The 23,048-nt window shown below is 37.9% G+C and overlaps 1 protein-coding gene across 1 annotated transcript in view; it reads right to left on the bottom strand.

The window, feature by feature from the left end:
- TTC29 (tetratricopeptide repeat domain 29) overlaps positions 1 to 23,048 on the bottom strand; it is a 261,987-nt gene that overhangs the window by 84,254 nt on the left and 154,685 nt on the right. Inside the window, exon 11 of the mRNA XM_040250416.1 lies at positions 22,136 to 22,364. Coding sequence (XP_040106350.1) covers positions 22,136 to 22,364 — 229 coding nt within the window. The remainder of the gene's footprint in view (positions 1 to 22,135; positions 22,365 to 23,048) is intronic.

The raw sequence follows: 23,048 nt of genomic DNA, 5'->3' as shown, positions 1-23,048 counted from the left end.
AGATCAAATTGCCAACATCCGCTGGATCATGGAAAAAGCAAGAGAGTTCCAGAAAAACATCTATTTCTGCTTTATTGACTCTGCCAAAGCCTTTGACTGTATGGATCACAATAAACTGTGGAAAATTCTAAAGAGATGGGAATACCAGACCACCTGACCTGCCTCTTGAGAAACCTATATGCAGGTCAGGAAGCAACCGTTAGAACTGGACATGGAACAACAGACTGGTTCCAAATAGGAAAAGGAGTATGTCAAGGCTGTATATTGTCACCCTGCTTATTTAACTTATATGCAGAGTACATCATGAGAAATGCTGGGCTGCAAGAAACACAAGCTGGACTCAAGATTGCTGGGAGAAATATCAGTAACCTCAGATATGCAGATGACACCACCCTTATGGCAGAAAGTGAAGAGGAACTAAAGAACATCTTGATGAAAGTGAAAGTGGAGAGTGAAGAAGTTGGCTTAAAGCTCAACATTCAGAAAAGGAAGATCATGGCATCCGGTCCCATCACTTCATGGCAAACAGATGGGGAAACAGTGGAAACAGTGTCAGACTTTTTTTTGGGGGGGTTCCAAAATCACTGCAGATAGTGACTGCAGCCATGAAATTAAAAGACGCTTACTCCTTGGAAGGAAAGTTATGACCAACCTAGATAGCATATTCAAAAGTAGAGACATTACTTTGCCGACTAAGGTCTGTCTAGTCAAGGCTATGGTTTTTCCTGTGGTCATATATGGATGTGAAAGTTGGACTGTGAAGAAAGCTGAGTGCCGAAGAATTGATGCTTTTGAACTGTGGTGTTGGAGAAGACTTTTGAGAGTCCTTGGACTGCAAGGAGATCCAACCAGTCCATTCTGAAGGAGATCAACCCTAGGATTTCTTTGGAAGGAATGATGCTAAAGCTGAAACTCCAGTACTTTGGCCACCTCATGCGAAGAGTTGACTCATTGGAAGATCTGATGTTGGGAGGGATCGGGGGTAGGAGAAGAAGGGGATGACAGAGGATGAGATGGCTGGATGGCATCACCAACTCGATGGATGTGAGTTTGAGTGAACTCCGGGAGTTGGTGATGGACAAGGAGGCCTGGCATGCTGCGATTCACGGGGTTGCAAAGAGTCAGACACGACTGAGCAACTGAACTGAACTGAACTGAAAAAATGATAGTAGGGTGTTTTTTTTTTTAAAGTGGTATGCAATTAATTGTGAATAAGAGTTGTTAATATAGTACTAAGTCACAAGCCATAGGACTTCCCTCGTGGCTCAGATGATAAGGAGTCTGCCCACAATGCGGTAGATCCAGGTTCGATCCCTGGGTGGGGAAGATCCCCTGGAGAAGGAAATGGCAACTCACTCCAGTATTCTTGCCTGGAAAATCCCATGGATGGAAGAGCCTGGAAGGCTACAGTCCATGGAATCGCAAAGAGTCGGACATGACTGAGCAACTTCACTCACTCAATAATAACTTAAGCCACTGAAAGTGGCCTGAATAAGGAAAGTTACGTCACATATAAAAAGGGGTGGTATACTTAACTGTTGTATATTTTCTTTAGTAGTTCTTAACGTACTGAATATGGCTTTTATTTTTTTCACTTCCTCTTAGCATATATATTAAAAATACAATAAAAACACTTCTGCTGGACTGTGATTTTGATGGATATAGGTGCAATATTCGGAGAAGGCAATGGCAACCTACTCCAATACTCTTGCCTGGAAAATCCCATGGACAGAGGAGCCTGGTAGGCTACAGTCCATGGGGTCGCTAGGAGTTGGACACAACTGAGCGACTTCACTTTCACTTTTCACTTTCATGCATTGGAGAAGGAAATGGCAACCCACTCCAGTGTTCTTGCCTGGAGAATCCCAGGGATGGAGGAGCCTGGTGGGCTGTCATCTCTGGGGTCACACAGAGTCGGACACGACTGAAGCGACTTAGCAGCAGCAGTGGCAGGTGCAATATTAAACCAAATGTTATAAAGATTTTTTTTATAGTTCAGTTGCTCAGTGTTGTCTGACTCTTTGCGACCCCATGAATTGCAGGCAATTACAGGATTAGATAATTTAGCATGCAAGGAGTCATTAAGGATCTAGATTCTTTCTATACTTCCCCACTGCCATCCTCATCATTTTGATATCTTAGTTGTATGTTGGCTATGGCAGCTCCAGGCATCACAAATTCTCACATCAACATTTAACATCAGAAATAAGGGGGAATCTCCTTGATTGCACATCTTTTTAAGAATGAGGAAAATGTTTCAAAGAGTTCCTTAGGAGATCTTATTCTCTTATATTATTAGTTACAATTGTGTTAAATATCCTCCAGAAAGCTATCACTTGGCAAGTAATAATGAGGTCATGGTCACTGACATTAGTAGACACTCAAACACTGGGGATGGAGAAGGGCCATCCCTAACCCTAACCCTAACTGTAACCCTAATCTTCTGCAAGAACATGAGGACTTGAAGAGAGAGAACAATCAGGACTCTGTTACCAGGAAGGAAGTTGGGCAATGGCTACTGGGTAGGGAATCAATGGGATCTTCCTCACAGATGCATTATGTCACTAGACCTTGACTAGGCTGTCAAGGCAACCTGTTGGACTGAGAACAGGCATCTTCCTTTACAGATGAGGTAACAGAAGTAAAATTACCCAGGTCAACAGTCTATAAAGTGAAGGAGCTGGAAGAGATCGCATGACTTCAAAGCCCAAATTCCTCACCATGCAATATTTGATGAATTTGGTCAAAGAAAACTGCTCGTCATTGAAATGTGTTTTTTCCCAAATTCATAGCTGTGTCTCTTTTGTTGCTGCTGTTCACTCTCCCAGTTGGGTCCCACTCTTTGTGACCCCATGGACTATAGCACACAGGCTTCCCTGTCCTTCACCATCTCCTAGAGCTTGCTCAAACTCATGTCCATGGAGTCAGTGATGCCGACTTGTCCTCCAAAAATCTTGTCCTCTGTGGTCCCCTTCTCCTTCTGCCCTCAATCTTTCCCAGTATTAGGATTTTTTCTAATGAGCCAGCTCTTTGCATCAGCTGGCCAAAGTACTGGAGCTTCAGCTTCAGCATCAGCCCTTCCAGTGAATATTCAGGACTGATTTCCTTTAGGATTGACTGGTTTGATCTCTTTCCTGTCCAAGGGACTCTCAAGTCTCCTCCAACACCACAGTTCAAAAGCATCAATTCTTCAGTGTTCAACCTTCTTTAGGGTCCAGCTCTCACATCCATACATGACTACTGGAAAACCATGGCTTTGACTAGATGGACCTTATTTGGCAAAGTGATGTCTCTGCTTTTTAGTATGTGATCTAGGCTTGTCATAGCTTTTCTTCCAAGGAGCAAGTGTCTTTAAATTTCATGGCTGCAGTCACCTTCTGCAGTGATTTGGGAGCCCCCCCCACAAAAATAAAGTCAGTCACTGCTTCCATTGTTTCCCCATCTATTTGCCATTAAGTGATGGGACCAGATGCCATGGTCTTAGGTTTTTGAATGTTGAGTTTTAACCCAGCTTTCTCACTCTCCTCTTTCACTTTATCAAGAGGCTGTTTAGTTCCTCTTCTCTTTCTGCCAGTAGGGTGGTGTCATCTGCGTATCTGAGGTTATTGATATTTCTCCTGGTAATCTTGATTCTAGCTTATGCTTCATCCAGCCTGGTATTTCACATGATGTATTCTGCATATAAGTTAAATAAGCAGGGTGACAGCCTTGACGTATAGCCTTGATGTATATCTTTTCCAATTTGGAACGAGTCTGTTGTTCCATGTCTGGTTTTAACTATTGCTTCTTGACCTGCACACAGGTTTCTCAGGAGGCAGGTAAAGGTTGTCTGGTATTTCCATCTCTTGAAGTATTTTCCACAGTTTGTTGTGATCCACATAGTCAAAGGCTTTAGCATAGTAATGAAGCAGAACCAGAATTCTTCTGGAATTCTCTTCTTTTTCTATGATCCAATGGATCATAGCAATTTGATCTCTGGTTCTTCTATGTCTTTTAAATCCAGCTTGAACATCTGGAAGTCCTCCATTCAAGTACTGTTGAAGCTTAGCTTGGAGAATTTTGAGTATTACTTTCTAGCATGTGAAATGAGTACAACTGTGTGGTAGTCTGAACATTCTTTGGGATTGCCTTTCTTTGGGATTAAAATGGAAACTGACTTTTTCAGTCCTGTGGCCACTGCTAAGTTTTCCAAATTTGCTGGCATATTGAGTGCAGCACTTTCATAGCATCATCTTTTAGGATTTGAAATAGCTCAGCTGGAATTCCATCACCTCCACTAGCTTTGTTTGTAGTGATGATTCCTAAGGCCCACTTGACTTTGCATTCCAGGATGTCTGGCTCCAGGTGAGTGGTCACATCATCATGGCTATCTGGGTCATTAAGATCTTTTTTTTATAGTTCTGTGTATTCTTGTCACCTCTTCTTATTATTTATGTCCTTTATTGTACCCATCTTTGCATGAAATATTTCCTTGATATCTCTGATTTTCTTGACGAGATCTCTAGTCTTTTCCATTCCATTGTTTTCCTCTATTTCTTTGCACTGTTCACTTAGAAAGGCTTTCTTATCTCTCCTTGCTTTTCTTTGGAACTCTGCATTCAGTGGGTATATCTCTCCTTTTCTCCTTTGCCTTTAGCATCTCTTCCTTTCTCAGCTCATTGTAAGACCTTCTCAGACAACAATGTTTCCTTTTTGCATTTCTTTTTCTTGGGGGTGGTTTCTCTTTTACATGTAACTTAATTCTATCCTTCAGTTCATCAGAAAAATCTGTAGAGATGTGTTACTGTAGAGTACGACTTAGGAACTTTGAAGTGACTGTTCTTCAGTTTATGTATAAATCTATATCTTCCTCCTTCACTATAGGTTGATACACTTATAATATTATGGCAAAAACAATATAAAGGAGTTATTATATGGCATGTGTGCATGCTAAGCTGCTTCAGTCATGTCCAACTCTTTGCAACTGCATGCCCTATAGCCTGCAAGGCTCCTCTGTCCATGGAATTCTCAAGGCAAGAATACTGCACTGCGTTGCCATGCCCTCCTCCAAGGGATCTTATCAACTCAGGGATTAAACCTGCATCTCTTATGTCTCCTGTATTGTCAGGCAGGTTCTTTACCACCAGTGCTACCTGGGAAGCCCCTATTGTTATATGGGGTCCACTGCAAATCATATTGAAAATATTATGCTTTTGAAACCCATACTAATTCTTATGGTTTTTCAAGATTTCCTTAAATTTAATTAAAGCAAAGTGAATTTTAAAAGCTTAAGAATTTTCTTAGAAACTTAGGAGACATAGATTTAGAAAACTAAAAATAAATTCAGAGATGATATAGTTTAATTCCCTTCCTACAATGATTTTACAAATGAGGAAATTTGTGCGACACTGAAAAATCCCAGTTTGCAAAGATACTGGGAATAAAAGACTCAGGATAAAGCAATTATCTATTTGATGCATCACACACAACACACTCTCACAATAATAAAACCAATGTAAGTACCAATAATATGACTACTGAAAACAAATTAAGTTTTTTTGGGGGGGGTTTGTGGGGGATGTGCACTTTTTTTAGCTGACTAGAGCCACACAGTCAAATTTCTGTTTTAAAGCTACTTAGACATAGGAAGGGGCCTATAGATCTTGAGAAGTATAAGCTGGATCAAGGAACTATCTGAAAATGAACTGACCCCACACTGTCCACAACAACACCAGAGAAAGTCCTAGATATATTTTTACTATTATCATTCTTTAAATTAAAAAAATTTTTTTAATTTTTAAGTCCTCTATTACTCTTATAATTTTCATTTTTATAACATACTATTACTTTGCCCAAAAAAAGATCCTATTTTTTAGAGCAAACTTCATATATATGTATATATTTTATAATTTTGTGACTTTTTTTCTTTAATATTGTATTTTTGACAATCCAACCTCTACTCTAGATTTTTAATTTTTGCTTTTAGGTATTTGTTATCAATTTTGTACCTTTAAGAACCCAATCTTCAGTACCCATTTTTACTTGGGAGCGAGAATACTGGCTTGACTGCTCTCTCCCACTTTTAACTCTCCTTTTTCTCCACCAGGTCGTCTCTATTTCCTCCCTCCCCCCTCTCTTCTCTACCCATCTCTGTGAATCTCTTTGTGTGTTCCAGACAGTGGAGAACACTTAGGGAACTGATTGCTGGCTGCATCTGTCTCTCTCCTTTAGACTTCCCCCTTTATCCTCCTGGCCACCTCTGTCTCCCTCCTCCCTCTTCTCTTCTCTGTGTAACTCTGTGAACATCTCTGAGTGGTCCAGACTGTGAAGAGCACATAGGGAAGTGATTACTGGCTAGCTTGCTCTCTCCCTTTATGATTCCCTCTCTTTTCCTCCTGGTCACCTCTATCTCCCTCCTCCCTCTTCTCTTCTCCATGTAAATCTGTGTACCTCTCCAAGTATCCTTCACTGTAGAGAAACTTTTCATCATTAACCTAGACGTTTTATCATCGTTGCTGTATTGATGGAGAAGTCTTGAGGCTATTGTAAGAATAAGACTGAAAACCAGAGGCAGGAGACTTAAGTCCAAATCCTGAGAACACCAGAGAACTCCTGAATCCAGGGAACATTAATCGATAGGAGCTCATCAAATGCCTCCACACCTACACTTAAACCAAGCACCACCCAAGGGCCAACAAGTTCCAGAGCAAGACATACCATGCAAATTCTCCAGCAACACAGGAACGTAGTCCTGAGCTTCAATATACAGGCTGCCCAAAGTCACTCCAAACCCACTGACATCTCGTAAGTCATTACTGCACACTCCATTGCACTCCAGAGAGAAGAAATCCAGCTCCACCCACAAGAACACCAACACAAGCTTCCTTAACCAGGAAACCTTGACACACCACCTGTCCAACCCCATCCACAGCGAGGAAACTCCACAATAAAGAGAACTCCACAAACTGCCAGAATAAGGAAAGGCCACCCCAAACACAGCAATATAAACAAGATGAAGAGGCAGAGAAATACCCAGCAGGTAAAAGAACAGGATAAATGCCCACCAAACCAAACAAAAGAGGAAGAGATAGGGACTCTACCTGATAAATAATTCCAAATAATGATAGAGAATATGATCCAAAATCTTGAAAACAAAATGGAGTTACAGATAAATAGCCTGGAGACAAAGAATGAGAAGATGCAAGAAAGGTTTAACAAGGACCTAGAAGAAATAAAAAAGAGTCAATATATGAATAATATAATAAATAAGATAAAAAACACTCTGGAGGGAACCAACAGTAGAATAATGGAGGCAGAAGATAGGATAAGTGAGGTGGAAGATAGAATGGTAGAAATAAATGAAACAGGAAAAAAAAAATGAATTAAAAGAAATGAGGACAATCTCAGAGACTTCTGGGACAATGTTAAATGCCCCAACATTCGAATCATAGGAGTCCCAGAAGAAGAAGACAAAAAGAAAGACCATGAGAAAATACTTGAGGAGATAATAGTTGAACACTTCCCTAAAATGGAGCAGGAAATAATAATCCAAGTCCAAGAAACCCAGAGAGTCCCAAACAGGGTAAACCCAAGGCAAAACACCCCAAGACACATATTAATCACATTAACAACGATCAGACACAAAGAACAAATATTAAAAGCAGCAAGGGAAAAATAACAAATAACACACAAGGAGATTCCCATAAGGATAACAGCCAGTCTTTCAATAGAAACTCTTCAGGCCAGGAGGAATGGCAGGACATACTTAAAGTGATGAAAGAAAATACCCTACAGCCAAGATTACTGTACCCAGCAAGGATCTCATTCAAATATGAAGGAGAAATTAAAAGCTTTACAGACAAGCAAAAGCTGAGAGAATTCAGCACTACCAAACCAGCTCTCCAACAAATGCTGAAGGATTTTCTCTAGACAGGAAACACAGAAAGGGTGTATAAACTCGAACCCAAAACAATAAAGTAAATGGCAACGGGATCATCAGTTCAGTTCAGTTCAGTTCAGTTCAGTCGCTCAGTCATGTCCAACTCTTTGCGAGCCCATGAATCGCAGCACACCAGGCCTCCCTGTTCATCACCATCTCCCAGAGTTCACTCAGACTCACGTCCATCGAGTCCGTGATGCCATCCAGCCATCTCATCCTCGGTCGTCCCCTTCTCCTCCTGCCCCCAATCCCTCCCAGCATCAGAGTCTTTTCCAATGAGTCAACTCTTCTCATGAGGTGGCCAAAGTACTGGAGTTTCAGCCTTAGCATCATTCCTTCCAAAGAAAAGAAATTCCAGAGTTGATCTTCAGAATGGACTGGTTGGATCTCCTTGCAGTCCAAGGGACTCTCAAGAGTCAATAATTACCTTAAATGTAAATGGGTTGAATGCGCCAACCAAAAGACAAAGACTGGCTGAATGGATACAAAAACAAGACCCCTATATATGTTGTCTACAAGAGACCCACCTCAAAACAAGGGACATGTACAGACTGAAAGTGAAGGGCTGGAAAAAGATGTTCAACGCAAATAGAGACGAAAAGAAAGCAGGAGTAGCAATACTCATATCAGATAAAATAGACTTTAAAACAAAGGCTGTGAAAAGAGACAAAGAAGGACACTACATAATGATCAAAGGATCAATCCAATAAGAAGATATAACAATTATAAATATATATGCACCCAACATAGGAGCACCGCAATATGTAAGACAAATGCTAACAAGTATGAAAGGGGAAATTAACAATAAGACAATAATAGTGGGAGCCTTTAATACCCCACTCTCACCTATGGATAGATCAACTAAACAGAAAATTAACAAGGAAACACAAACTTTAAATGATACAATAGACCAGTTAGACCTGGTCTATTGATATAATTGATATCTATAGGACATTACACCCTAAAATAATGAATTTCACCTTTTTCTCAAGCACACAAGGAACCTTCTCCAGGATAGATCACATCCTGGGCCATAAATCTAGCCTTGGTAAATTCAAAAAAATTGAAATCATTCCAAGCATCTTTTCTGACCACAATGCAGTAAGATTAGATCTCAATTACAGAAGAAAAACTATTAAAAATTCCAACATATGGAGTCTGAACAACATGCTGCTGAATAACCAACAAATCACAGAAGAAATCAAAAAAGAAATGAAAATATGCATAGAAATGAATGAAAATGAAAACCCAAACCTGTGGGACACTGTCAAAGCAGTGCTAAGGGGAAAGTTCATAGCAATACAGGCATACCTCAAGAAATAAGAAAAAAAGTCAAATAAATAACCTAACTCTATACCTAAAGCAACTAGAAAAGGAAGAAATGAAGAATCAGGGTTAGTAGAAGGAAAGAAATCTTAAAAATTAGGGCAGAAATAAATGCAAAAGAAACAAAAGAGACCATAGCAAAAATCAACAAAGCCAAAAGCTGGTTCTTGAGAGGATAAATAAAACTGACAAATCATTAGCTAGACTCATCAAGAAACAAAGGGAGAAAAATCAAATCAATAAAATTAGAAATGAAAATGGAGAGATCACAACAGACAACACAGAAATACAAAGGATCATAAGAGACTACTATAGCAATTATATGCCAATAAAATGGACAACGTGGAAGAAATGGACAAATTCTTAGAAAAGTACAACTTTCCAAAACTGAACCAGGAAGAAATAGAAAATCTTAACAGACCCATCACAAGCATGGAAATTGAAACTGGAATCAGAAATCTTCCAGCAAACAAATGCCCAGGTCCAGACAGCTTCATAGCTGAATTCTACCAAAAATTTAGAGAAGAGCTAACACCTATCCTACTCAAACTCTTCCAGAAAATTGCAGAGGAAGGTAAACTTCCAAACTCATACTATGAGGCCACCATCACCCTAATACCAAAGCCTGACAAAGATGCCACAAAAAAAGAAAACCACAGGCCAATATCACTGATGAACATAGATGCAAAAATCCTTAACAAAATACTAGCAATCAGAATCCAACAACACATTGAAAAGATCATACATCATGACCAAGTGGGTTTTATCCTAGGGATGCAGGGATTCTTCAATATCTGCAAATCAATCAATGTAATACACCACATTAACAAATTGAAAAATAAGCCATATGATTATCTCAATAGATGCAGAGAAAGCCTTTGACAAAATTCAACATCCATTTATGATAAAAAAAAAACCCTCCAGAAAGCAAGAATATAAGGAACATACCTCAACACAATAAAACCTATATATGACAAATCCACAGCAAACATTATCCTCAATGGTGAAAAACTGAAAGCATTTCCCCTAAAGTCAGGAACAAGACAGAGCTATTCAACCACCACTACTATTCAACATAGTTTTTGAAGTTTTGGCCACAGCAATCAGAGCAGAAAAAGAAATAAAAGGAATCCAAATTGGAAAAGAAGAAGTAAAACTCTCACTGTTCACAGATGACATGATCCTCTACATAGAAAACCCTAAGGACTCCACCAGAAAATTACTAGAGCTAATCATTGAATATAGTAAAGTTGCAGGATATAAAATCAACACACAGAAATCCCTTGCATTCCTATACACTAATAATGAGAAAACAGAAAGAGAAATTAAGAAAACAATTCCATTCACCATTGCAACAAAAAGAATAAAATACTTAGGAATATATCTACCTAAAGAAACATGTCAATGTATGGCAAAACCAATACAGAATTGTAAAGTAAAATAAAAAATAAATAAATTAAAAAAAAGAAACTAAAGACCTATATATAGAAAACTATAAAACACTGGTGAAAGAAATCAGAGAGGACACTAATAGATGGAGAAATATACCATGTTCATGGATCAGAAGAATCAATATAGTGAAAATGAGTATACTACCCAAAGCAATCTATAGATTCAATACAATCCCTATCAAGCTACCAACAGTATTTTTCACAGATTTAGAACAAATAATTTCACAATTTGTATGGAAATACAAAAAACCTCAAATAGCCAAAGCAATTTGAGAAAGAAGAATGAAACTGGAGGAATCAACCTGCCTGACTTCAGACTATACTAGAAAGCCACAGTCATCAAGACAGTATGGTACTGGCACAAGACAGGAATATAGATCAATGGAACAAAATAGAAACCCCAGAGATAAATCCACATACCTATGGACACCTTATCTTTGACAAAGGAGGCAAGAATATACAATGGAGAAAAGACATCTGTTTAACAAGTGGTGCTGGGAAAACTGGTTAACCACTTGTAAAAGAATGAAACTAGAACACTTTCTAACACCATACACAAAAATAGACTCAAAATGGATTAAAGATCTAAATGTAAGGCCAGAAACTATAAAACTCCTAGAGGAGAACATAGGCAAAACACTTTCCGACATAAATCACAGCAGGATCCTCTATGACCCACCTCCCAGAATATTGGAAATAAAAGCAAAAATAAACAAATGGGGCCTAATTAAAATTAAAAGCTTCTGCACAACAAAGGAAACTATAAGCAAGGTGAAAAGACAGCCTTTGGAATGGGAGAAAATAATAGCAAAAAAAGCAACTGACAAAAAACTAATCTCAAAAATGTACAAGCACCTCCTGCAGCTCAATTCCAGAAAAATAAATGACCCAATCAAAAATTGAGCCAAATAACTAAATAGACATTTCTCCAAAAAACACATACAGATGGCTAACAAACATGAAAAGATGCTCAACATCACTCATTATCAGAGAAATGCAAATCAAAACCAGAATGGCTGTGATCCAAAAGTCTACAAGCAATAAATGCTGGAGAGGGTGTGGAGAAAAGGGAACCCTCTTACACTGTTGGTGTGAATGCAAACTAGTACAGCTACTATGGAGAACAATGTGGAGATTCCTTAAAAAACTGGAAATAGAACTGCCTTATGACCCAGCAATCCCACTGCTGGGCATATACACTGAGGAAACCAGAATTGAAAGAGACACGTGTACCTCAATGTTCATTGCAGCACTGTTTATAATAGCCAGGACATGGAAGCAACCTAGATGTCCATCAGCAGATGAATGGATAAGAAAGCTGTGGTACATATACACAATGGAGTATTACTCAGCCATTAAAAAGAATACATTTGAATCAGTTCTAATGAGGTGGATGAAACTGAAGCCTATTATACAGAGTGAAGTAAGCCAGAAAGAAAAACACCAATACAGTATACTAATGCATATATATGGAATTTAGACAGATGGTAACGATAACCCTGTATGCAAGACAGCAAAAGAGACACAGATGTATAGAACAGTCTTCTGGACTCTGTGGGAGAGGGCAAGGGTAGGATAATTTGGGAGAATGGCATTGAAACATGTATATTATCATATGTGAAATGAATCGCCAGTCCAGGCTCAGTGCATGATACAGGATGCTCGGGGCTGGTGCACTGGGATGACCCAGAGGGATGGTATGGGGAGGGAGGTGGGAGGGGAGTTCAGGATGGGGAACACATGTACACCCGTGGCAGAGTCACGTCAATGTATGGCAAAATCAATACAATATTGTAAAGTAATTAGCCTCCAATTAAAATAAATAAAATAAATAAATTAGCCTCCAAATAAAATAAATTAAATAAATAAATTTATATTTAAAAAAATAAATAAAATTTGGTGAAATATGTAAAAAATTAAAAAATAATTACTTAGAATATTTTCTTTTTCTGCAACTATATCACCAACTCGTTACATATTTAGGATCATTAATTTTAATTTATTTTCGATTTTTAGTGACTGTTTTTTCAAAGTTTACTTTTGTTAGAGCTCCTTGGAGAAATGTTTGATGGCAGCTCTGAAGTCACAGATGCGTACTGTTTCAGGCTCTAAGCCTGAAACAGTTATCACACCAGATAACGAGGAAATTGAAATCCACAATGCCTACACTGAAGGCTTTTTGTGGGAGGCTGGGATGATTTTGGGCCAAAAGATACTTAGATAAAAATGGATCACTTATCCTAAGCCAGATTGTTTTTTTCAATCCAAGAAAAAACAAGATGGAAATCAAAATAAATTCCCTTTAAAGAGAGCTGACCACTAGGCAATGAGAATATGCTTCTAAAACAGGGGCTTCCTCACAAGACTGATGGGGTGAGCAATAAGAAATTCATTTGAAATATGGAGCTATTGTGGTCCCTAAGTTGACAGTTATCTGCCTGGTTGTAACTGAAAGGAGTTTTTATAAAACAAGATATCTCTATTGAATTGAATTGAATTCCATATTTGTTATAAATTCTTCAATACTTTCTTATTACTTTTGTTTTCAACCATTATTTTTTTTCAAGGAATTTTAAAAAGAAGATTTTATTTTTACTAAAATATTTTTCATTTTCTTATTCATGCTTTATGTGCATCCAGTTTTCTAACTAGATTTCCTGTTTATTCTGCCTGGAGTGAAACATTTGTTGTGCTTCCCTGATTGCTCAGCAAGTAAAGAATCCACCTGCAATGCAGGAGATAGAGGAGACAAGGGTTTGATCCCTGGGTCAGAAAGATTCCCTGGAGAAGGAAATGGCAACCTGCTCTGCTATTCTTGCCTGAAAAAAATCCTATGGAGAGAGGAGCTTAGTGGGCTACAGTCCAATGGGTTGTAAACAGTTGGACATGACTGAGTGACTATGCATGGAATTCACATACTGGTGTGTTAGAGATGAATTTTCTTAGTTTTGTGTGCTTGGAAAAATATTTTACCTATGCTTTTGAAAGATATTTTCATTGGGTATGGAATTTCAATTTTGATGGTCCTTTTTTCTTTCAGTACTTTAACTAAGTTACTTTATTTATTCTCTTTTGATTTACATGGTTCCAGGGAGATTTCAGGTCCTATTATGTTTGTTCCACCTCACCCTTTACAAAGGACCTTTTAAGATTTTTCTCTTTATCACTCATTTTAAACACTGTGATTATGATACTCCTTGGTTTAATTTTCATGTTTTTCTGCTTCGGGTTAATTGAGCTTCTTAGATCTGTGGGTTTATAGCTTTCATCAAATTCAGAAAAAAAATCAGCCTTTCATTATTTTTAAAAATATGTTTCAAGTCCCTCTTCTTTTCCTCTTCTTTGAGGGTCTCCAAATTACTCGCACATTAGGCTTTTTGAAGTGGCCCAGGGTTCTCTAACACGCTCTATTCATATCCTTTCAGTATCTTTTCTCTGTATTTCATTTGGATAGTTTCTCCTGCTATGTCTCCAAAGCTGATCTTTCCCTTTGCATTATCTAAATCTGCTGCTAAGCCATTGAGGTTTGTTTTGTTTTTTAATTCATCTTGGGCATTTTCTTACTTCTAGAAATTCAGTTTGGCTTTTTAAAATCTTTCCAGACTCTATATGTTTAATCTCTCTATTATATCCTTGAATATATGGAATATAGCTTTAATATCCTGTTTCTGTCCTGATCTACTAATTCTATTATCTGTTGCATTTCTGGGTTAGTTTCTATTTATGTATTTTCTCCTCTTTATGAGTTATACCTGCTTCTTGGCATGTCTACATAATTTTGATTGGATGCCAGATACTGTGTATTCTACCTTTTGTTTTGTTTCTTGTTTGGTTGCTAAGTCATGTCCAACTCTTGTGAACCCATGGACTTGTAACTCCCCAGGCTCCTCTGTCCATGGGATTTCCCAGGGAAGAATACTGGAGTGGGTTACCATTTTCTTCTCCAGGGGATATTTCCAACTCAGGGATCAAACTTCCCTCTCCTGCATTATAGGCAGATACTTTACCACTGACCCACCAAGGAAGCCCTGCATTTTACTTTGCATGCTAAATATTTCTTATTCTTAGAAATATTCTTGACCTTTGTTCTAGGATTCAGTTAAGTTACTTAGAAACAGTTTGATCCATTTGACACTTGTTTTTAAATTCAGCAGTGGCCACAAGATTGGAAAAGGTCAGTTTTCATTCCAGTCTCAAAGAAGGGCAATGCCAAAGAATGTTCAAACTACCGCACAATTACACTCATGGACATGCTAGCAAAGTAATGCTCCAAATTCTCCAGGTTAGGCTTCAACAGTACTTGAACAGAGAACTTCCAGATGTTCAAGCTGGATTTAGAAAAGGCAGAAGAACCAGAGATTAAGCTGAAAACATCCATTGGATCATAGAAAAAGCAAGAGAATTCCAGAATATCTACTTCTGCTTCATTGATTATGCTAAAGCCTTTGACTGCGTGGATCACAACAAACTGGAAAATTCTTCAAGAGATGGGAATACCAGACCACTTTACCTGCTTCCTGAGGAACCTGTATGCAGGTGAGAAGCAACAGTTAGAACTGGACATAGAACAACGGACTGGTTCCAAATTGGGAAAGGAGAATGTCAAGGCTGTATATTGTCACCCTGCTTATTTAACTTATATGCAGAGTATACCATTGCCAGGAGAAATATCAACCATGATATGCAGATGATATCACCCTAATGGCAGAAAGCGAAAAGGAACTAAAGATCCTGTTGATGAAGGTGAAAGAAGAGAGTGAAAAAGCTGGCTTAAAACTCAGCATTCAAACCCAATCCAGTATTCTGGCCTGGAGAATTCCACAGACTGTATAGTCCATGGGGTCACAGAGTTGGACATGACTAAGTGAGACTGTAGGGGTGGTATGAAATTTAGGGGCTCACAGATAGCCACAGATTAGTGCATGAAGAGGGGATAATGATGAGCAGAGAGGCAGGTGTATATAGGACCTGGAAGCTTCACAAACAGTGGGGAAAATGTTGGGGCTGAGGAAATACTGAGGGGAAGTATGACATAAGGTTGATGGTGTTAGATGAACTGAAAGGCTGTAGATAAAATGGTTAACTAGGTTTAGCAACCTCAGCAGTGCCAACCAGGGAGAAGTTAGATTGCATGTGATATCTGATATCTAGAAACTCCTTTATTATAAATTTTAGCAGAAGGGTCAAATAATACACCTAGCATTTAGACAGCTACTTGATATAATAATAATAAAATTACCTCTTGTGGAAACTCTCAGAAACCAGGGTTTATGGGGGAAAAACAACAGATAAAATGCTCATGAAGATTTAGATTGTATTTTTTAAGGACTAGAAAATACCTTACTTATTTAGAAGATGCTCTTATGGCAGAACTGTGGTCGGTTCCAGAGGAATCTTATAATGACCTATTTTGAACCTGAGATAACAGGTTAAAGAGACTTGAATCTTTTGCCAAAAGTCACAAAGCAGATTAACGCTCAATGTGGTATTAGGACTGAGGTCATCAGATTCTTGAGTAACAGTCTCTCTCAATGACACTAAGCTGAGCATTGATTCAGCCATGGTTTTCACTAGAATCTTTTTATGTGTCATGTTTTTGAACACATGATTGGAGAGAGATTGCAACGGGTCATCCTGGGTGACCATAGGACGATGTAAAACCTGCTTGCTGAATTTTTGGCTAATTTCATAACATCTCCCTCCAGAAGTAGCAATCAGAGTATAAGAGAACATGAGACACACATGTGAATGTGGCTTTTTCATATTCTTTATAATGGATGAAGTCATCAGTGAAAAATAAAAAAAAGGATAGGGTGAGAAAATGTGGCTTGACATTAAACCAAGAACCACACATCAAGCCAACACAAACCAAGGCTGGGAAACAATTTCAAGCTTTTTTATTGTTTTCCTTTAAGAATATTAAATGATTTGTAAAACTAGGATAATAGTTCTGGCAACTCAAGGAAACCTTCACATGCCTTTTTGTAGAAAACAGTATCTTTACTGACTAGTCAGTGTGTTCATCTATTTCTGTGCTGAGGATTTGTATCCTATTTACCTGATATAATCTACACTTGGTTACAATAAGAATGTGCATGAAGACCACGATACTGATATCGTCAGTGAAGTGCCCAACCATGTTTGCTTCCCAGGTGGCACTAGTGGTAAAGAACCTGCCTGCCAATGCAGTAAAAATAAGAGACTCAGGTTTGATCTCTGGGTCGGGAAGATCCCCTGGAGGAGGGCATGGCAACCCACTCCAGTGTTCTTGCCTAGAGAATCCCATGGACAGAGGAGCCTGGTGGGCTACAGTCCATTGGGTCATACACAGTCAGATACGACTAAGGTGACTTAGCAGGCACAATCACATTTCTAGGTTAACAGTTGTATTAAGTTGGATAAACCAAGCTTGGGCTTCTGTGCCACTGCTCCTCATCGGGGTCTGTGATCTCCAAAAGGCAAGATGAATTAGCTTTTCATTAAAAAAAAATTTCATGATGGTACAGATACTAGTTCTGGTGAGGAAAATAAACTACATTGTGCAGAAGTCAGCAGAAATTCCCAGATTAAGCTTTCCAGAGTCAAACGATTTCTGTTGCTTCAGATTTGAATAATTCTATTGAACGGTAATAAAATTTGAATTCCTTCTAAATTCTCAAATTTGGGAGGAGAATCTCTTCTTACTTTACTGTTGGTAGGGGAAGGAGGAATGTGAAAACATTCCCACCATATCTAAATGTATTAGAAGAGTATAGAGGTGTCTATGTTTGCTATTTTCCCTCTGAAAGACACAGAGATGAGAGGTGATTCTGGTGAATCACTGTTCTATTTTATCTAGAGACCCGAGTGCTCTCACGGCTCTATTCCCTTAGGAGGTCATGTTCCTTTGCTTAAAAGAATATTGCCTGCTCTGCGAGCTAATGATTTGTTTGGAGGATGTAAGTCTCAGAGGTGAAGATAACCTCACGGCTTTTATAATGTATCTTTCAAATCTTTGATCTGCTTTTTACTGAATACCTGGGACCCCTCAATAGCAAGATTAAAGATGCTTCTTCAGAGAAGAAAGGCAAAATTTGAAAAACTAAAAGCTCCTCAGATTTCCAAATAATATTTCTGCATTTCTTCATTTTGTCAATATCATATTGGTGTTGTCCTCCATTCATGTCATAATTGGATGGTAAATCAAAAATGCAGTATTGGATCATTACAGTTTTTTCCCCCATATTTTCCAAGGAAGCAGGAAACTACAAATCTTGTTTTCAACAGTAGTTAATACAAACTAGCTCATACCAAGGACATACATACACACTTTGAATTCCATTTAATTTGACAAATATTTACTTGGTACCTAGTAGGTGTCAAACATGCCTTCTTTTGTAGGGAATATCAAGAATCTGAATCTGATTTCAAGAGACTCTTACTCTGATCAGGCAAGTATAGAAATGGCCATGATAAGATGCAGAATATGACAAATAAAAAATACTTGGAGAGAAATGGATGATATTTAATATGAGAAGAGAGAGGAGAAACAATATTAAGTGAGAAGAGAATGAGGGAAGATCTCAGTATTTGAGAAGGACCTTTCAAGGTGGGTGAGATTTCCCTGGAGAGGGCTGGCCTTAGCTGAAAGTAAGGCAATAATAGGGTTATGGTGTGTATGTAGACAGGGGAGGGAGGTGGTCAAAAAGGTTGAGAAGCTTGTATTTAACTTGTGAACAGGAATGACTCCATGAAAATTTTTAAACAGAGCAAAGACAGAATAATAAAGAGTTATGGTTTAAGAAATAATTTTGAAGCATTTTAAAATTTTAGTGGAGCTTCCTGGTGGCTGAATGGTAAAGAATCTGCCTGCCAATGCACGAGACATAGGTTCAATCCCTGGGTCAGGCAGATCCCCTGGAGAAAGAAATGGCAACCCACTCCAGTATTCTTGCCCAGGAAATCCCATAGACAGAGAAGCCTGGCGGGCTTTGGCCATGGGGTCACAAAAGAGTTGGACACGACTTAGTAACTAAAAACAACAAAATTTTTGTGTAAAGCAAACAAGGTGTTTGATAATGTCCTACAGGTTTTATGTACAAACAAAATACCTACCACTAAAAATGTTGACTATACCAGTAGTATGTGAATCCTCACTTGCCATGAATCTGAAAGATTATTATTTTTCACTTTTATAATGATATAGCTCATTCAGGCATACATTTCTAGTTTTGGTCAAATAAATCAATAAGGGGGTATAATTTTATAGAGTTATGGACAATTTAATCTTCTCCACCACCTGAATAGCTGAATTTTTACTGTCTGAATAATACTTTTTATTTTTTTATTATGGTAACACTGTTTTATAACATAAGTTGCATGTGTAGAACACTCTACAGTTTTTACTTCTGTATACTTTGTAGCATGCTTACCACCAAAAATCTAGTTTTTGTCCATCACCATATGGTTGATCCCCTTCACCCATTTTGTTCCCCCACCTCCCCTGCAGTAACCGCTATTCTAGGGCTTCCCTGACGGCTCAGTCAGTAAAGAGTCTACCTACCAATGCAGGAGACCCAGGATGGGTCCTTGATCCCGGAAGATCTCCTGGAGAAGGAAGTGGCAACCCACTCCAGTGTTCTTGCCTGGGAAATCCCAAGGACAGAGGAGCCTGGTGGGCTGCAGTCAATGGGGTCATAGAGTTGGACACGACTGAGTGACTAAACCACCACCACCAACACCAACAACCACTACTCTGTTCTTGTATCTATGTGTTTTTATTCATTCATTTTGCTTTGTTTGTATTTTATATGTCTAAACAATATTTTGAGGTGCATTTTTCTTTGCTCTTAAGCTCTTTAGAACACAACATGCCCTTATAAAAAATGGGGAGATAAAATGTAAAAAGAATAGAAACACAAGTAGCTTTATAGACTAAAGCAAAGCAAAAGAGATTTTTCAAAAGCCAAAAATAAGACTGCAATAAATGAACACATGACTCTGATCTGAAGCTAGTTTTGAGGAGTATATATTTTTTTCATGATTATCATTGTGTTGGTTATAGTTTATCCCAATTAAATCTGAAAATGTGAGTAACTCAACTTATTTTGCACCAAACCACTCGTCAAGACAAGTAATCTAATAAATGGATCATAATTTCACTGTTGTAGCTCCTGGGCAGAAAAGGTGAGAGCCTAAAGGGAAGATAATTCAAAACTACAGAACAAATGCCCAAATATATGACAAGACAACATCCTGAATAAGCAAAGTATTATGTGAAAGTTAACTGTTGACTATAAATATTTTTTGAGCACTTGAAATTGCACATTGAAATTCAGCAAGCCATCCACTTCTGAAGATTTCATCCTGCTTCCTCTTACTGTGCTTCTATTAAATGAGACCTTTCCTTATTTTCTACCTAGAGGACAGATAGTCACAAAGCAGTATTCTATTGATGTGAAAGAGTCAATAAAATTTCTTTGTGCCAAGTTTACTACTATTTATTACTTATTCTATGGAGGAAAGAAACAGCGAAACAAATGATTGTTTCATGTAAATGCCCTAAGGGGGAAAAAAAAGAGTACTAAATAGGAGATACCTAGCAATTCCACTCCTGAAAATATAGCCCAAAAAAGCACTCATTCAAAAAGAACAGCCCAATGTTCATATTGGCATTATTTACAACTGCCAAGATATGGAAGCAACCTAGGTGTCCATCAACAGATGAATGGGAAGGAGAACAAGTACCCCCCCTGGACACACACACCACACACACAGGAACAATACTCAGTCATAAAAAAGCATGCAATTTTGCCTTCTGCAGCATCATGGGTGGACTTGGAGGGCATTCTAAGTAAAGTCATATAGAGAAAGACAAATACCATATAATATCACTTACATGTGGAATCTAAAAAACACAACAACAAACTAGTGAATAGTACCAAAAAGAGGCTGACTCACAAATACAGAAAACAAACTACTGATGACCAGTATGGGGAAGGGGCCACAAGAGGTAGAGGAGTGAAAGGTACAACCTATTGGGTGTAAGAGAGACTCAGGAATATATGGTACAATAAGAGGAACATAGCCAATATTTTATAAATGTTTTGTAACTGTAAATGGAAAGTAACCTCTAAAAATTGTGTAAAAAGTTAAAATACAGACAGGAGATGCCCCTTTACATTATGAAATTTTGACTTACGATTTGATTTGAGTTCTCAAACATTTAAAATATTTTGCTTTAAAAAGCAGATTTACAAGCAAATAGTTATGTAATCCAAAGGTCTTTCACAGGCAGCATTTAAAAAAATTGTTTAAAAATCCTAAAGTTCTTAAATGCGGACTAGAACCCAGCTGAGTTGATATATAAAATCGACCCTTACATTCACTTCTAGTTATTTGTTTTTAATAGACTAATCTAATTATCACATTCTTGTGATTATGTAGGAGAAAGTAGGATTAAGAGAAATTACAATCAAATATTTTGTCAATTAATAGTTACAACTGAATTAGAGAAAAATAGGAAAACTGACTATCATAAGAAAAGTAAGAGTATCATATTAATTAGCATCTTTGTACACTTGCTCTTGTCAGTAAGGTACAACACTGAACATTTTTTAAAACATAAACCTATTTCATATTCCTTACAACTGATCAGTGCCTACTGTTGAGTATTTAAGATAATTGAAAAAATGGTGATTTGTCAAGTTGAGTAAGTCATTATCACTATTGTATGCTTTCCTTAAACGTTGAAGTTACAATATACCATGAAAATGCATTTAACATTCACATAGTGATGAATAAACAAAAATAAAATTACCACTAAAATTAAAATTGCCAACGGTTGAATAAACTTTTATAATGAAAATGACTTAGCCATTAAGAATGATACAAAAATCTAGTGTTCTCAAAAAGCAGAGAAGAAGTCGTGATACATATATACAATGGAATATTACTCAGCCATAAAAGGAACAAAACTGGGTCATTTGTAGTGATGTGGATGAATATAGAGTTTGTCGTACAGAGTGAAGCACATCAGAAAGAGAAAAACAAATATTGTATATTAACACACACATATAGAATCAAGAAAAGGGGTATGAATGAAACTAAGTTTGCAGGGCAGGAATAGAGATGCAGATGTAGAGAACTGAGCTGAACACAGTGGGGGAAGGAGACACACTTGGGACAGACAGAGAGCAGCACTGATGTACATACACCACCATGTGTGAAACAGAGCTGGTGGGGAGCTGTTGGACAGCACAGGGAGCTCAGCTCGGTGCTCTGTGATGATATGGGCGGGGCGAAGGGAGGCAGGCCCAAGAGGGATGGCATATATATATATATACATATACTTTCAGCTGTTTCATGTTGTCGCACAGCAGAAACTAACACAACATTCTAAAGCAATTATCCTCCAATTGAAACAAACAAACAAACAAACAAACAAAAAGCAATGCCTTACCAGAAGTTGGATCAGGTACCATGTCGCTTCTACTCTCCTTCCATGACAGCAGATAGTCAAGGCTGGTGAGGTCTGCAGATTCTATACAACTGTTAACCGTCAGCATCATTTGATGAGCTTTTGCGATTCCATAATGAACTTTAGTTTCATCCATCAGAGATACGTTCATTATGTCTGCTGTTGTGTTGAAAGCTTGCTGAAAGTATTCAGAAGCTTTGCTGTACTGGCCCTAAAGATGTAAGAGAAATATTTTTTCTTAATTTTTATTTTACTCTTCCACATATCTGCCCACCATGGCATGTGCCACAGTAATCTTTCAACAGTTTTAGCCGTTTATCTTCAAGAAGAAAGATGACAAGCAGGATCTCTCTTAGAGTAAATTTTCTTTTAAAAGTTGTGATTACTAACCATGCAATATCTTAAAATTAATTCACCAAGAAAGGAATATCAACCAGGTGGAATGCTATGAAACCTAAGTTTTTAAGATAAAAAAGGGTCAAATATTAGCATTTTTTTGTATGGTTCAATCTAATATATAGAAGCAAAAAGAAGTTTGTGAAAGAGTGAACCAGTTCACATTGATTTGGATAGAATTTTCTTACTTGTGGCATTGGATTTACCAAATGAAATCTTTTTAACTGGCTTTTGTTTTCAGTCACAGCAAGAGATCATCCCAGCCAACTCATTTAATCAAAGGCAGGTGAAGACGGATGAATATTCCTGCCCTTCGGTTACTGTGTTTTCCCGTGTGCACATGTCATTCTTGACCCAGAATGTGGAAGAGGACAATATTTTGAAAAAATATAATCTAGACAACAGCACTAGCATAACTCAAAGGGTCATTTAAATGTCTTTTTTCTCCAAATCCTTTGCAACATTTTAAATTCTAAAAATTCAAGGTTTTTTCTTTTCC

Source organism: Oryx dammah, unplaced genomic scaffold, assembly GCF_014754425.2.
Source record: "Oryx dammah isolate SB20612 unplaced genomic scaffold, SCBI_Odam_1.1 HiC_scaffold_12, whole genome shotgun sequence".
Taxonomy (NCBI): Eukaryota; Metazoa; Chordata; class Mammalia; order Artiodactyla; family Bovidae; genus Oryx; species Oryx dammah.
Note: the sequence above shows the minus strand (reverse complement) of the source record. Positions and strands in the feature narration are given on the sequence as shown.